The sequence below is a fragment of the Schistocerca gregaria genome, chromosome X (genome assembly GCF_023897955.1).
Source record: "Schistocerca gregaria isolate iqSchGreg1 chromosome X, iqSchGreg1.2, whole genome shotgun sequence".
Taxonomy (NCBI): Eukaryota; Metazoa; Arthropoda; class Insecta; order Orthoptera; family Acrididae; genus Schistocerca; species Schistocerca gregaria.
In genome coordinates this window covers 856050679-856067098 of record NC_064931.1, presented here as the reverse complement: position 1 = coordinate 856067098, position 16420 = coordinate 856050679, and the positions used below count along the sequence as shown (strand labels likewise).

The 16420-nt window shown below is 40.0% G+C and overlaps 1 protein-coding gene across 6 annotated transcripts in view; it reads right to left on the bottom strand.

The window, feature by feature from the left end:
• Positions 1-16420, bottom strand: part of LOC126297880 (asparagine synthetase domain-containing protein 1) — a 70322-nt gene that overhangs the window by 41766 nt on the left and 12136 nt on the right. For all 6 annotated transcript variants that reach the window (XR_007552583.1, XM_049989172.1, XM_049989173.1 and 3 more), the window contains 2 exons: positions 10256-10547; positions 1659-2275 (listed from right to left, as the gene is read on the bottom strand). Coding sequence is in view for 5 of the 6 variants with exons in the window: in XM_049989172.1 (XP_049845129.1) it covers positions 1659-2275; positions 10256-10547 (909 nt within the window). In the remaining variant the exon portion in view is untranslated. The remainder of the gene's footprint in view (positions 1-1658; positions 2276-10255; positions 10548-16420) is intronic.

Here is a 16420-nt window from a genome sequence, read left to right as displayed (position 1 = left end):
CCAAGATGAAGGCACCGGTGGCTACCTGGTTATCCTTCGGACCCCTGTAGACACGCCGGACTAAATGTACACCTCACCACTCTAAACTGGTGCACAAATCTTAGCTGGACTGCAAAAGAAGGTCTCTCTCAAATATGATACCTTGGACTATATTTAAGTTCTTATGGGATGGGATGGTTACAGAAATATTCCCCAATTTGTCATAGCGAGTAACTCCCGTGACTGGGCTGAGGGTGCTGTTTTGATCAAGACTGACCCAGATCTCATTTTGGACAAGCCTTCCACCTCCTCGAACTTTTCCTCTAAATGCTCAACAAAAACCTGAAGCTTCATCATCATGAAAGATTCCCCATCAGCTCTCTAACATGCAAGGGACCGGGGCAAATAAGATCTGATGCCATCGTTAGCCAGATGTTCCTCCCATTGTGTGGCCAGGGAGGGGAACGATTTGGGGTCATACTTCTGTGCGTTGAATTGAGCTTGTGATCGCTTACAGACTGCTGGTGTTTCATCACCCGCAAGAGATGATGGACTACGCTTCATCGCGTGTGATCTGCCCCGATGCCACCCACTCTGACCAGGGGCCCTCCCCACAGGCACCACCCAGCCGCAGCATAGGCCATAGGCCACCTGGCAGGATGGCCACTGCCGGGAGTCTCAATGCCCCAGGGGGATGGGCATCTACTCCTTGACATAAGTGGGGAGATAACAGTGAGGGCATCGGCAGAGGGATCCATGTGCTGTCATAGGGCTACAACCAACAGGGAACATGGCGGCCCCATCAGAATGGACTGGCTACCGTGCTGGATATCACGTGCAAAGAGGTCCACGGTCATCGTCGACGCAGAAATTGACAGTGCATAGTGCATGGTGGATGGTGGATGGTGGAAAACGCACCCAGGAAGGTGTCCTCGCCCAAGAGATGGAGAATGTGCAGGACTGCAATGCATCAACAAGAAAGCGGGCTAAAGATCTCAATGTAAGATGGACACGAAGCACCTTGTAAGGCACCCTTCCCCAACTGGCTCGCTCTTCAGGAAAATTTTGAAGAATGGAGGTTAAACCCTACAGGGGACCATCACATAAAGGCCGAAACATGTGAAACTCCTTTTAGTCGCCTTGTACGACAGGCAGGAATACCTCGGTCTTATTCTAACCCCCGGACCTGCAGGGGGAGTGCTGAATAGGTCGCTAGAATAAATGGTCATCTGCTGTTCGAAAATTCTTGCTTACTGATGCGTTTTGGGCACAGCCCATCACAAGAATATAAAAAATAAAAGCCTTCATACAAAGTCACATGTGTCAACTGTCAGCATCAGAGCTCAACTAAATCAACTGAGTTCCGATGCTGATAGATGCGTCTCCCTAGTGTGAATTAAGACTTATTTTTGAGGTTCTGATGAGCCTGTACCCAAAACACATCAGTAAATAAGAGTTTCTGACCAGCAAGTGAGTGACCAGTTACAATAGCAACCTATGCAGCAGTGGCATAAATCTCCCCAAATTTACATCAGGGTCACAGGCCCCTGTGCAAATTCATGTCATACCTTAAACTATATACTCATTCCCTCTTTATCATCACAAACCACTGCATTTCTCTTAATTATATTCACAGCTATGTTTAATAAAAATTTAGCATTCTTTTACAGAAACCTCACCTGAATAAAATTCCATTTTCTTTCTGGATAGAGGGCTTGGAGTTGTCTGTATGATTGAACTCCTGTCTTTCTGTCAGGAACATTATAATCTGCACGATTCACAGCTGCTTTTTTGTTTCCTCTACAAATTCTTTTCTTTGGTTCAAAAGCCACATTTATTAAATCAATAGGTTCATCTTTTGGAATACATTGACTTGCAAGGGCTGCTATAACACTTGAATCTAGACCTCCAGAGAAGAGAATCCCAACTTTTGAATGTTTACAGCATTTTTTACTGCTGAACTGCTTTACACAGTTTTTACACAGCTCACACTGTTTACCGCATCGCACTTTCACAGAAAAGTTCAATAAGTTTAGAAGCCTGTCGACATTCTTGCAGACTGATTCATCCATGAGTAGTGTTGTGAAGAAATCAGGTATGTTCTCACTGTTACACTTCAGCCAGTAAGATTCAAGTACTGAAGACGGGATGGAGTCAGTATTCATATAACAACCTGAGAGCGGTGATTCTATGAAACACTGATCAATATTTAAGTCGACGTGATAGAGATCCACTGCAGCAGACAGTCTAGTCTCAGAAATTCCAGACCATGGATAAAGTTTGATTGATATACTGCCTGTAAATAAACATAAACTTTCAGTAACAACTTGTTATTAGTAATTGTTTGCTTTGACTATATTTAAACAATTTGTAATAAAGTAAGTGATATATACCTCTCTCATGGAAATATTACAAAAGGTAAGATCAAAATATATTTATAAACAAAACCATTTTAAATTTTTTCAATGTACACAGTAACTATAGAACATAACCCAACATTATCTCATATCACCTGCACCAAATTTTGATTTATCAAGTTACTTCATTTAATTAAGATACTGATATAGTCAATCAGTGAGTGACACTGATTTGACAGGATGTATGCACTTTTTTTTTTTGATTTAGCTAGTTCACCTGACCTGAGGATTCAGGATTATCTTAATGCAGAGTGTCTAGTGTTTATGACACTGGCTATTTCTGATGCCAGACCGAGTCAACAATTTTTCTTTAACTTGCCGAGTGATGTAAGTAAACTCAGGATTCAGCTAAGTCTTCCACGATTTTAAGATTTATCCAAGTTCAACATGAATAAGCATTGTAGATTCTAATATGTTAAGATATAAGTTGTGTTTTCTGGATGGGCAGGATTTAAGCTGTGTATAAAGAGTAGAATGTGGTTTTCATACTGGGATATGTCTGGGTTATTCATAAGAAGGTGGTGAGGCATGCTTGCTTTTAAGCACTGTGTCAGTCTGCATGATGGTGATCTTTCTGCACGATGATCTATCTGCAGGTCAGACATGAGAAACATATCAGATTTGGGGGGATGTTAGTACATGGAAAGAGTTGTGTGGACTTTTTACATGCAGAAGTTATGCCAGTATGTGATGAAACACGTGGAGGAGCCGTGACTTCCCGAAAATGGATGCAGATACTTCTTTGTTGTGTGGGTGATACTGGATTCCAGACTGGTGCGGCCAACGATTTTTGAGTAGATCAGATAACAGTATGTAAAAACCATTAACAATGTTATGGATCACACAGTTTTAAAAGCTCACAATTGGATATGATTCCCATCTAAAATGTGGGAAATTAATATGGCTAAACTAGAATGGCAAAAAATATTTCAGTTGCCAACTGTCATAGCAGCTTTGGACTGCACCCAAATAGAAATTATAAAATCAACGATACATTGTGATGAATGCATCACAAAGGATATGCCTCTATTAACATGCAAGCCACCATAGATACTAGTGAGAAATTTACAAGCATAAGAGCAGTATGACCTGGTGGTGTGCATGATGCTAAAATATGGAGACTTAACCCACTCAAAAATATAATTCCAGGATACAACAGGGATGCTCGCTTACTTGGTGATTCAAGGTATGGAACATCCCCATTGTTAGTCACTCCATTTAAATAGCTATAAATACTGATCAATGATGATTCAGTTTGGTCCCTGCCAGAGAAACACCAATAGTGGAGAGAGAGCTTTTGGTCACGTGAAGCAACAATTTCCCACCATTGGTAACTGTGTAAGACTGTTTGGAGAGTGTTCCCAAACTAATACTAACATGTGCTGTACTGCACACTGTCAACACCTGAAAGATCACTTTGAGCATCATTTTAAGGACAGGAAAGATACAGAAGAAAAAGGAGACTACAAAAGTCAGAGTCCTGATGAAGACGAGCCTACCAACAGACAGCTGTAAAACAGTGGAAGCAGGGTACACGGTAAACATAACCAGCATTAAAGACACTGATTTATGTACATGTTTTTTCTTTGTTCAATTGTGTACTATACAAATGCAATAAACAATGATTATAATAGAAATTACAAGAGAGCAAGAAAAATGTACAAATTGCTTTTATTTATTTCTTTTTGACAATTAAGAAATGAATGGAAAGGACGATGATATGAATCATTCAACAATACAATATTTATGTTTCATATTAATAACCTGTTCATGTAGATTTGCCCTCAGCAATTATTTAGCTTTTCTTTTCATTTTCCATGTAGTCCCTGAAGCTGTGATAAGCAAGTCTTTTGTTCCTTCAGTTCCACATGCTGAACAGGTTTTTTGCTTCAGGTTGACTTTATGTTGAGGTTGTTGGTTTTGTTGTCACAGGAGCACCAACCAGGCATGTAAAGATTATCTCCAATATTCATTTGTATCACAGTTTTTAGCAATGTTTGACAACTGCTTGACACACACCGAAATAACTTCTGGGGCCTTTCCAAAAACAGGATTAACTTCCTGGGAGAGCAATACAAACAAACCCTTTCCCAATCTTTAGGTTTAACTGGTTTATTTTCCATTTCCTCCAGTTTAGGTTTCTTTCTTATTTGACTCTTCAAGCTGTGCAGCACTGTACTGCTTGTCACTTCTTTGGGAGTATTCCTGTCCAACAGTATTCCATGTATTATTCTTTTCTGACACTGCTTTTGGTAATCAATATTTTTGTAACAAAATCATGTGCTCAGCTATCAAACTGACGAACAGTGCCATGTTCACTGTTGTCTTGCAGTATTTCCACTTTCACTGGAAGCCAAGTAGCTAACTGACTTTTAAAACAGAATGACCTGCATATCACGAACCTCCACATGCAACTACTTGGAATGAGAATAATTCGTCAAGAGGCTAGGGGGAGGGGATAGATGCAAAATAGCTGTGATTTGTCATGAGCAGGTGAACACTGACCCAAAGTGTAAAACAAGATGTATCTTGACCATGGGTTGTATCTATCCCTGTACAATCTGCTTGCATATTCCAACTGAACGGGATACCTCTACCTAGACTTTGCTTCTAATTATTCACTTCACAAATAGTCGGTGCTAAATCTAGACCCTAGAGACTATTATGTGGACTCCATGTTTTATTCACATTGCTCACTGCTTCCCAATACATTTATTCCTTAATGAAATTTGTCATTAATAATGTATCTCTCTTTCAAACCTCCAGAGTTCATGGAACCAATATTAGAAATAAGAATAATCTTCACAAGGATTTAAAGTCATTTACTTTGGTCTGGAAAAACGTCCATCATTTTCAATAACTTGGCAGCAGCCAAAAAAAGTGTAACTACTAAGTTCACTTTAAGAGCAGCCTGAAAGATACATTTATGCCTCTACTCCACTGATGAATTACTTGGCAGAACAAATTGATGTGTTCATGTTATTAATAATGTCAAATAATGCAAGTATTACAAACAAGCTGACTCTTGTACATATTCAGTGCAGTAATGCAATCATTATAAGTAAGCCTTGTAAAATGATTTTTATATCTTATGCTGCACGACTAAAATAGCCTAAGAATTATCATATTACCTACATTACTGAACATATTTTGTGTCAAGTTTGGTACTATTTATTAAATGAAAGTATGTTAAAGACTTCTTGAATTATTCCACATCTTTGAGGACCATTTCACTTGGAACTTCTGGACGAAACATTAGCATAGTGTATTCTCGTTTTCTGATATTTTCTGCATCCTGGAGGATCTCCTCAGTATGGATCTACTGGAACGAATAGTGAATTTGATTTAATCTAATCTTATTTATACATGTCATAGTATTTCTTTCCTTATAGGAAGTTTGTTATACTGTCAGTCACAATGCTTTCAAAAATTCCTGACCCCCCTGCCCATTTGATTCAAAGCTAAGACAGTTTTGGATCTTTTTTAAGTCATTAATTAGTATAAGGAATCCTTAAGTTCTTGCCTTCATTCATGTGCTACCTGTAATGTGTCACAGAAAACAGAGAGAACCACATCTGAAAGTAATTAAAACAGAGTTAAAGAGGGATGACCAAGGCAGCTGGTAGAGAAAGAAGAATCTAGGGTCTCCCAGGTCTAGCATGTAACAGACACATGCACATTCCAACCAACATGCCCCTACCCTGAAAGTAATTTAAAACAGTGTATCCCACAACAAAAACCACTTTCTTAGAGAAAACGAAGAACAAGTTCAACTCTAAGTACATTGACTAATAGTACTTGAGACGAAGAATCTGGAAGACCATGCTTAGCATGGCAAGCCAGAATGAGGAGGCATTCTACCAGGATGTAAATTACTGTCTGTGAGGCTCAGCAATCTCCCTTCTTTTTTTTTGGAGGGGGGGGGGGGGGGGGGGGGGAATGGGGAGGGGGGTTGACTCACTATGTAAGATAAATTTAAGGGTTAATCTGGTACAAGGTGACATAGAATGGTGGATTACTTCTGGGAGGAACAGAAGGCTCAGTGGTCTACAGCAATAGTCTCCCTGATAGTGTGGGTTTTATTAGCAGACTTAACAGCCCATCAGATGTTGTTCTGTCTTCGAGTGAGGAGAAGTCATATTTGCACCCGCAAATCCGCACTTAGGACTGTCAAAGTGATTGTTGGATGAATAATCTATTCTAGCCACATTATTGGCCAGTTTATTCCCAAGGATACCCACATGACTTGGGACACAGAAAAAGACAATTGGGCAGTCACTGCAACCAAGGCCACAGAGATGATCATAAATAGCAAATATTACAACACAGGGTGACAAGTGTAACACAAGTCAATAAACTGGAGACTGCTCATTGAGTCACTTCAAATTGCAATATGATTGAGGAAGGTCTGCATAATAAAATTTAGGGCTCTGTTAATGTCTATTAGCTCCACTGTAAAAACATTACACAGTCCTGGCAGCAAATGATGTTCCTGTTCCTGGCCGGCAGTCAGGGACTGCATAGTCTAAGAGGTTATGTGGAGATCATAGCAGAGTGTCTCAAGGTTTAATCCAACTGTTACTCCCCCCACGTTTGGGTGTCAAGGGACTGATGCGCTTTGTTGCAAAAAGAATTCGATACGTTGGATGATTTTGAAATTGCTGGCTGGTGATTGTGTATGTGAGGAACTGTTGGCACATTCGGAATGGAAGACCCCCTTCAGTGAGTAAACTCAGGGGCTAGACAGGAAGGCACCATTGGCCAGTCTTACTCCATCAAGATGGAATGGATTCAGTAATTTCAAGACCAAGGTGCCACTGAACCATACACCTGGCAACCATAGTCCAGTTGTGTTCAGAGCAGAGGCCAGTAAATATGAAGTACAGTAGTGTGATCCACATCCCGAGAGGTGCGGGCAAGGAAGCAGAGGGTGTTTAGCTTTTTCATGCAGCTAGTCTTTAGTTGACAAACATGGGGTAGTCATGTCAACTTTTTCTCAAAGAGAAGTCTCAAAAATCAGGACTGTGCAACAACATCCAAGCACTGGGTACACAAGCAGAGTATTGGGTCTGGATGGACTTCAGGACAATGACAGAAATACATGAACTGTGTGTTCATGGGAGAGAACTGGAATCAATGGGCGAGAGCCCAAATGTAGGTCCTATGGACACTGGAGTTTAGCTGGGGCTATACACTGAAACCGTATCAAATGCACAAGTCATCAACACATAGTGTGAAAGTGACCACTGGACCCATGGAGGTCACTACCTCTTCTTGACAAGAAGGAGCAGTGTAACACTCAGCACAGAGCCCTGAGGGATGCTATGCTCTTGGGTCCACGAGAGGCTGAGTGACATAACAACTCTAACCCAAAACAACTGGTGGGATAAAAACTGACACAAAAATTGGTAGGGAGTCTCAAAAGCTTCAGTCACAGCATCAGGCCTTACGTAGGTCAAAAAAGACTGCAACAATGTGGTGTTTAGAAGAAGCCTGCTGGATGGCTGTTTACACTGATAGGGAGACAAAGGGCTCCATAATTTGAGAACCCAGCATAATCGCACAGCTACCATCCTCTCAACCAATTTACAGAGCATGTTCATCAGGCTAATCAGTCACTAGATGTCAATGGACAAGGCGTGTTAGCCTGGTTTAAGGATTGGAACAATGACACTGTTTCGCCACTGCAAAGGAAAAACTCCTAGCCAAATACAGTTGAAGATCCTAAGCAGATGGAGTCTGAGTCATGTTCAGATGAGGACCATTTAATTTTGAATCAAATTAGGGCCTGGGGCTGTATCATGTGAGGAGCTTGAAAGATTTCCCATCATTGTACCTCAGTGTCAGATGATCAGAGAGATGTCTTCAGTGTCTTTTATGTATTTGTAAGGTAGTCGGGCAAGAGGCACAAGGCAAAACTGTTGCAAAGTGGCTCGTAAGGTGTTGAAGCAAGAACCAACACACAGGCAGAAATACCACTATGAAGGAGCAAACTCTGAACAGCTGTTCATCCCTGGCTCAGTAGACCATGGTTCTTGGCCTTAACATGGGATGAAGAGGCACGCATTCCCAAGAGGACATAGCACTCCCAGCATTCCTTCCTACTCAGTTTAATTACATAAAAAGCCTAACCACAGAGCTGCTTAAAAGTGATGATGCTGATTTGAGTAGGATGCTGCTCAAGATGTTGCACGGTCCTTTCATAATCCCAAACAGCTGTTAAAAATGTCTTTTGTCCACCATGGTACTGGCCAGTGATGGATAGGAGATATATGAGAACAGCAGTTCCAGCTAGTGAGCATATTGCTGTGGTGGAGGAGGGGTGGGGGAGTGAAACAGAGGGAGGGATTAGGTAAGGGAGGAATTGGATAGGGGAGGGTTGCCCCTGAAAAGACATTGTACTATATGAATTTTCCTACAGATTTAATAAGAGAAACACGCTGGCCTTCAGAAATTATTTTACACACACACACACACACACACACACACACACACACACACACACACACACACCTGCATCTTGCCACACTGCCTAGATACTACTGCAGTGGTATGCCAGTTTGTCCAACACTTCAAACACCAGGGGGGTCCAACACAATCATACCGTGTCCCAGAACATGATCAACCAGCAACTTGTTAATGGCTGGGATATGGATCATTTTGCCTTTAAACCCATGGTTATGAGAAAAACAAATGCACTATCTCCAAAATCTTACAGGTCATTGGACAGGTGTTCTTCCAAAGACTCCACCCAAGTGGGTTCAGAGGTGCTGCTCATTCTCTCCAGTCTATGCCCTCTTTTACAATGCTCATCAGTACGTAGTCCACATACAGTAGTTTTCATTGTTGCTATTATATTTTTGCATATGCTAATGCCACCGTAAAAATAGTGAATCAACAATTTTAAACTACCTTGGAAGGGGGAATGACAAATACATCCTGGAATTGAATAACTGCAAAGCCAATTAACAAAGGCTGATATTTCGTGTATTTTACGGTATTGGAATATCAACAATTGGAGCAGGAAGAGGCAATTGACTCTGAACATAAATAAATGGGTGCAGGAACTGCCAGCTGAGCCCCAGACATAAATAAATGTTAAGTATTGCATACAAATAGACAAAGGAACCTGCTATTACTCAATTACATTATTGCTGATAAATCACTGGAAACAATAATTACCACAAAATATTTAAGATTAACCACATGGAGACACTAAGTGGAATGGCCACATAAAAGAAACTGTATGAAAAGCAGATGCCATGATGAGAGACACAGGGGATCTTAAGGAACTGTCTTCATCCACAAAAGGAGCAGCTTCCAAAATACTTTTTCATCCAAATCAAGAGCATCATCACTTCTGTCTGCACCTCTTAAATTAAGAGAAGCAACAGAGAAGACCCAATGATGGGACATTTCACCACAGTATTGTTTAGTAGGCGTGACAGCATTACAAAGCTGTTCATTGAGCTTCATTGGGAGGATCCTGCAAGAGAGGCATTGTTTAAATCCTCAAGATAGTACACTTAGAGAAGAGATGGGCAACTAATAACTTCCTTCAACATACGCCTCGCAAAATGATCACGAAGACAAAACAAGAGCAATTACAGCTCATATGTAGGTTTACTAAAATTGTTCTTTGCACGCACCATTCGTAAATGGAACAGGGAAAGAGAGAAAACTTAGTGGTACCAAAGGTACCTTCTGTAAGGTGACTTGCAGAGTAAAGATGTAGATGTAGATATACATGCACAAAATTAATCTTCCATCAATTCATTACAAACTGTTGACTCTGTATTAGCATATTATTTTCTTAATTATAACCAGTAATATGAAACTATTTTGGTTGGTTAAGTCACCTTTGTCAGTCAACTCCGCCAGGAAAACACCAACTGCTGGAACCTCTTGACAATGCAGTTCTTTTCTTGATACTGATGTTATCACAAGCGAGTTGTTACTGCTGTGTGAAAGTAAGCTGTGACGGCCCAGAACATCTCTGCCGAACCAGAGTTGTCTAGTTGTAGGATTCAGATACACAAATGAAAATGGACCTCTGAATTTGCTTATTGTTTGAATGATCATTTCATTGTTGTGGCACTTGCTCAAGTTTTCGACAACACTTAAAGTGTCTGAAGTTGAATCATCAGGTGCCTGAAAAAAGTGCAATAATATACTATTATTCAAGCTTAGTAACAGAATGGACTAAAGAGTGTGCGTGCAGCCCCCCCCCCCCCCCCCCCCACACACACACACACATACACACACACACAGACAGAGACAGATATAACAAACAACAATGAGTTAACAATAACAAAAAAATATTTTCTACAATTCTAGATGCATATGTAAATTTCAACAACTCATTTACACCATACTGTTGATATGTGGAGTGACAATACAGGCATGACACGTAATTATAGAACAACGTTGTTAGTAACTTACTGAGAGTAACACAGAACAGCTAACAAGTGACTTTAAACCTTGCACATAACAACATCTATACACACACACACACATATAGGCACCAAAATGGAGGCAAAATTTGAATCTCAACAACAATAACAACAAAACATAAAATCTACAGTCATTTCTTAGTTGATACTCAAGAACAGACATAAAACATACATAATTGTGGCTCCAAATAAATATACCAAGAAGCAGTATTACCGGCACTACCCAAAAGAATATGAATAATTAAATTATTGAAAATGCTTCTTTCTTAATTTAAACATTAAAACTTCTGATACTTACAGACAGACATTATGCATGTACACTGTATCTCAACCAGCACCCACCCCTAATATAGATAATGTGATGCAGATTCTCCAAAATCTGAGCAATGCAAGAATTATGAGTATTTTTGAAGACACTGAAATATAAAACTGCTTTCACATATAACAGTACAGCATTCTGAAAGAACAAACTGAGGTAAAGAAGAAAACATTCCTGGAGAGTCAAATACTATGTAGGGCCTAACACTTTCGAAGCTTGGTCTCTTAGTTCCAATACAATTTTAGGTCTCCATGGTGCTTCTCAATGCTGTTGCTGTCTCAATGCACAAAGCCTGACTCCTTGACCTCAAAGTGGCATACCTTGTTTCTACTTAAGGCATTCATTTTTCATATACCTTTGTGCTAATCATCCACCAAGGCCCATTCAATTTATAGTAGGACTGTGCAATTTGATCATGACAGATATACTACTTGTTATCTTCCTTTTATAATTCCTGGCCTTTTAATTTATAACATCTAGAATCATCCTGTAGATTGTTTGTGTGTTTCATTTTGCTTATCATGATAACTTCATATTCCAGTATGCATTAAATTATTTCAGCAGCCTTGTTCTATATCATTATATCTTTCCAACCCAAGCTCAAGTTGCCTCCTCTTCACTCTTGAGGGGGTAAAAAATCGCGGAAAAGTTTTCCTTTTCACAAACTACAAGCATGACACAAATGCATTTTTTGATAGTTCACTACAGCATAAATGGAGGTTCATGTATGTTGATCTCAAGTCTTTCTTACTGTGACAATGTGCTAGTCTTTGCTCTGTAATTTTGTTCCCCATTCTTCAAAAAAAAGTATCTTATTCAGCACTATATACAGGGTGAACATTAATAAAATTGAAAACTGCAGGGATGGGGTCCCCACTGGAAATGGAGGAAAAGACATCATATGAACACATGTCCAGAAATACAAAGTTGCCACGGTAGATGGCACTGACAAATGAAAGTTCCTTTGACCACCTGCCACGTGTTGCTTGTAGTGATGCAGGATGCGTGATTGACATAGCGTACTGTAAGGAGCAGAAAGGTCTGGTATTCATGTCGGGAACAAGTCGACAAGCCAAATTTTGAAAGAAAGGAAAAAAAAAAAGAAAAATAACAAACCTAATAATACAACATATGATTTTTTAGGTTTTTACTATGTTATGTTTATATATATTTCTAGGTTTGCAACTCAAAAATGGCTTCACAGCCATAACTGTTCTGTCAAGTAAATGAAAATGGAGTAAAAATGAATTTTTCTTCCATTTAATAATAGCTTTTGTGGAATAATGTTATCATTTACTATGACCTACTAAATCTCTGAGGAGCAGATATGCAAGTAGTTCAGGAGTACAGCCATGTAACTGAGAGCGGACATGTCATGCCAATCTTTTCATGGTTTTCTTGGATATAATATCATCAGAGTTAAGGAACTGTAGGTTAATTATCTTGCTCAAATACAATAGTGACATTTCACCACCAAAACTTGTGAGCAGATATTGAACATTCTTGGAAGTTCAAGACATTGTCTGAGATATGATTTGTTTCATGCTTTCTGTATCCCCTAACTTCCTCAATGTTGACTTCTATTTTTCTCACAGCTAATTCTAAACTCCCATACATTTTATGCCAACTGAAAAATATCTCACAAGTGAAAGTTGAGGAGGAGCAAATAGAGAGATGGGCAGGGAGGAGATGGACAGAGAGAGAGGGGGGGGGGGGGGGGGGCGGCAAGAGGAGGTGTGGGGAGAGAGAGGGGGAGGGGGGGAAGAGATGGACAGAGAGAGGAACAGAAGAAAATTATGATCTCCATCAAATTCCTATGTATATTTAGCAATTGCAAAGCACTGCCGGGTTCACTAGTTTATTATAAAGATAGAGGTTTTTGCTGAAATTCTGCATGGAATCTTGCTCTGTCCCTGGTCGAACAGGATGACAAGGTTAGTGCTAATTGTTCACCCCATTGCTAATAGATATTTCACTTTCAATGTCTTATGTTGAATGTCTTTGTGTGGTGGCACTATACATTAAGTGTGTGTTTTCTTCCTACGTACACTGCCTGGACTCCTGCTCTGCCCTGGTCAAACAACAGAGGGACAGAGATAGTGCAGTTTTCTCATTTATTGTTTGTTACTAAATGAATATAAAAAATATATGACAGTTATGCTACATCCAGTGACTCAGATAAGGAGAATATTATTTGCTCACCACAATCATTGTTATCACATACATGCAGCAAGCAGCAACACCAAAATGGAACAAAGACACACCCTCTTCCACCAAACACAGCATGTGGTGCGACCCTGATCTCCAGACAAGCATAAAGCTGTCCACACAGTACCAACAACTCAGCGTCATACTCATTACACATGTTGGCAACATATGTGCCCTTTACTCTCTGCTGATGACCCACATCGTGAGCCTGGACTATGTCAGGCTTTTGTCTTTGGCTGAATTTCTCTTAGTAATACAACAGACTTGAGCTTTATTCATGGACTTTTATTATTTCACAGTTTTCATTCCTTGTGTAACCACAGACTGCCAGAAATGTGTGTTGTGCCAAGCACTCAATCTGTACCAAACTTGTAATTAGTGTTTCTGATCAAATAAACGAAACAGAAGCACCACTCCAGTAGTGAAAAGGAAGGTTATATGTACCCATAATGTTGTACGATGGATCTTTGGTTCCTGAAATTATAATGATAATGACAACAGTGCAACACCAATGTGACACTATGTAATAGCAATCCATCACAGCAGCAGCCAATGGTATGTCTGGGTCATCCTCAGTGGAATCAGCTATGCCTCAGTTACTACCATTCCAATAGCTATGCTACCACTTCACAGTGTTTAAGGATAATAATGTAGAAATTCCAAAGTATCTTTTTGTTCTTGTCCTCACATGTATTTGAATTTGCTTCACAAGCTCCATTGATTAGAAGACGTGGATAGCATTTCATATTGTAGAATGTGGAAACTGTTGAGAGATTACATAATTGCAAGACCCACACAGTGTTCAATAAGTTTGAATTTTTACAGCATCACAAATCACTTCCGAGTCATATTGGGAGTGGATCACAGAACTAAAAGATTTAAGTTGGCTTTTCAATTTCATATCAACCAGTAAGAAATCCAAATGATCCTAGGCAGACACACTCATTTAAGACTGCTTTATTCGGTATGCCCCAGACTCTGAGGTTTGCAAGCAGGCTTTAAAAAGTTCAGATCCTTTTTGCACAAAGTTTTGAATTTGCACAGGAAAACAAATAAGATTGGCAAAAACATTCTGCAGTATTCTCCTTGACTTTGACAGGGACAGACATATAACCATCTTGCTCAGGGAGAGAACAGCTGACATGTATTGCTCCAAATAACCAACCCTGACCCTCATAAGACTCGCAGAGGCATAAGCAAACAACCTCCAGGCGAACTGGTTCAAGAGGTATCCTAACACACTTCATACAACTACAAACGGCAGCTGCTGTCCTCCCCCAATTGTTTTTGACACTATCCTCACTGCCAATGGCCCTTGTAAGAGTAACAGTGGTTTTTGTGTCATGTTTACCATATAGGTAGTGTCTGAATTTCCTCCATTTGTAGAATTACTGCAAATGATCAAGAACAACATTCTGTATATAAAACTGAAACCATCAAAAAACTGAGACACTGATAGTGGTTCAAGCTGACATAGGGACTGCAGCTTTCCTGATAAACTGGAACATATACACAGAGCTTGGGACACCAGTGTTGCAAACTTGTTCAAAAGTTACACTGTACATTGGGCACACACTTTCGATTCAAGGAACTTTCCAACTGGAAGTGACATACAAATTCCACCAACACATCACCCTTATTGTTATTAGTTCACTTGCAACAGACAATAGTTTTGGTCCCAACACATTTAATCAGTTTGTATTTCCACCAATGTAAGAGCACAGCTTGTTGCCAGAGTTCCCTTCCAAGCCATTGATAACTGCTGCATAATTTTTTTTAGTTATTTTCTACATCTAGGATACACCTCCAACCCAATACTAGCTCCCACTTTGTGCAGAACATCCTTTACACCACTGTCTGCTTGAAAAAATTAAAAACAGAGTTCATCTGCCTGCAAAGATGACATGCTATCTCACCTATTTTATCTATTTGAAGGCACTCCCTTTAATAGTGTTCCATAAACCAAACAGCTCAATCAGAATGAAGAGAGATTTTAAAGCAGTGAATTTGAGAGTGGTTGACACCTATGTTATTCTATACAACAAAGACTTTTTTTCACAATGAAAAGGTGGGAAATGTCACTGCAAAATTGATCAGTCAGATATGTGTAGACAACTAACTCTGTATCTGGACTCCAAAAACACCCTGTTTGACCTGATCAATAACAGCAGCCCCATTTTGGCATTTCTAGTGCACCTCCCCCCCTTTTTTTTTTAAATTAATGGACAACTGATCTAAGTGATTCTATCACATTTCGCTGTAACTATCTACATGATTTAATTCTCATGAGGTCTAACACTCATGAACATCTTTGAAACCTACACTCATTTCTTTCTGCCTTATAGAAAATCAAATTAACATGCTATTTCAAGAAGTCATTTTTTATATTCAGTTGAGTTTCATTGTAAACAAACCTAGGGTACTTCAGATTAACACCATCTACACGCCACTGACAACATGCCTACACCCACAACATAAAATAGCTATAAATCTTTCAAGGGAAAGGTGAACTGTTTTGGTAAGTTTATATCAAAAATAGTGTAGATTGCACAACCCCTCCATGCCCCTGAAAGGAGGGCGCCAACTTTGTTTGGTCGCCCACAAGTGACATGTTCCACATTCTAAAATGGGAATTATTATAGCAGTTTGGGGGTGTAGGACCACTCCTGTGGAGAGTTGGGTTCTGACAGTATGGCGAGGTCATGAGAACAAGCAGTTGGTAGCTCAAACATCACCAAAAGGCAAAACATTTTACTGACATTCATTTGACTACAGTGGCAGCATCTTTGTGACAATGGCAGCCACAATCCCTTGTAGCACATGGTGAGGACAGCGCATGGCTGTGGTATGCCACCAGTTATCGCAGGATGACATTAGCACACAGCATTGTCAACTGCTGTAGCTTACACAGCACCGTAGTATGGCCCGGTTAGCAGGACACAGCCGCTCACAGACAGATCCAGCAGCACTGAAGATTGCCAAATTGTTTGCAGGGTAGATTCCCCTCCTCCACCCCTTTTGTGGAGATTTTTAGTCACATGGCA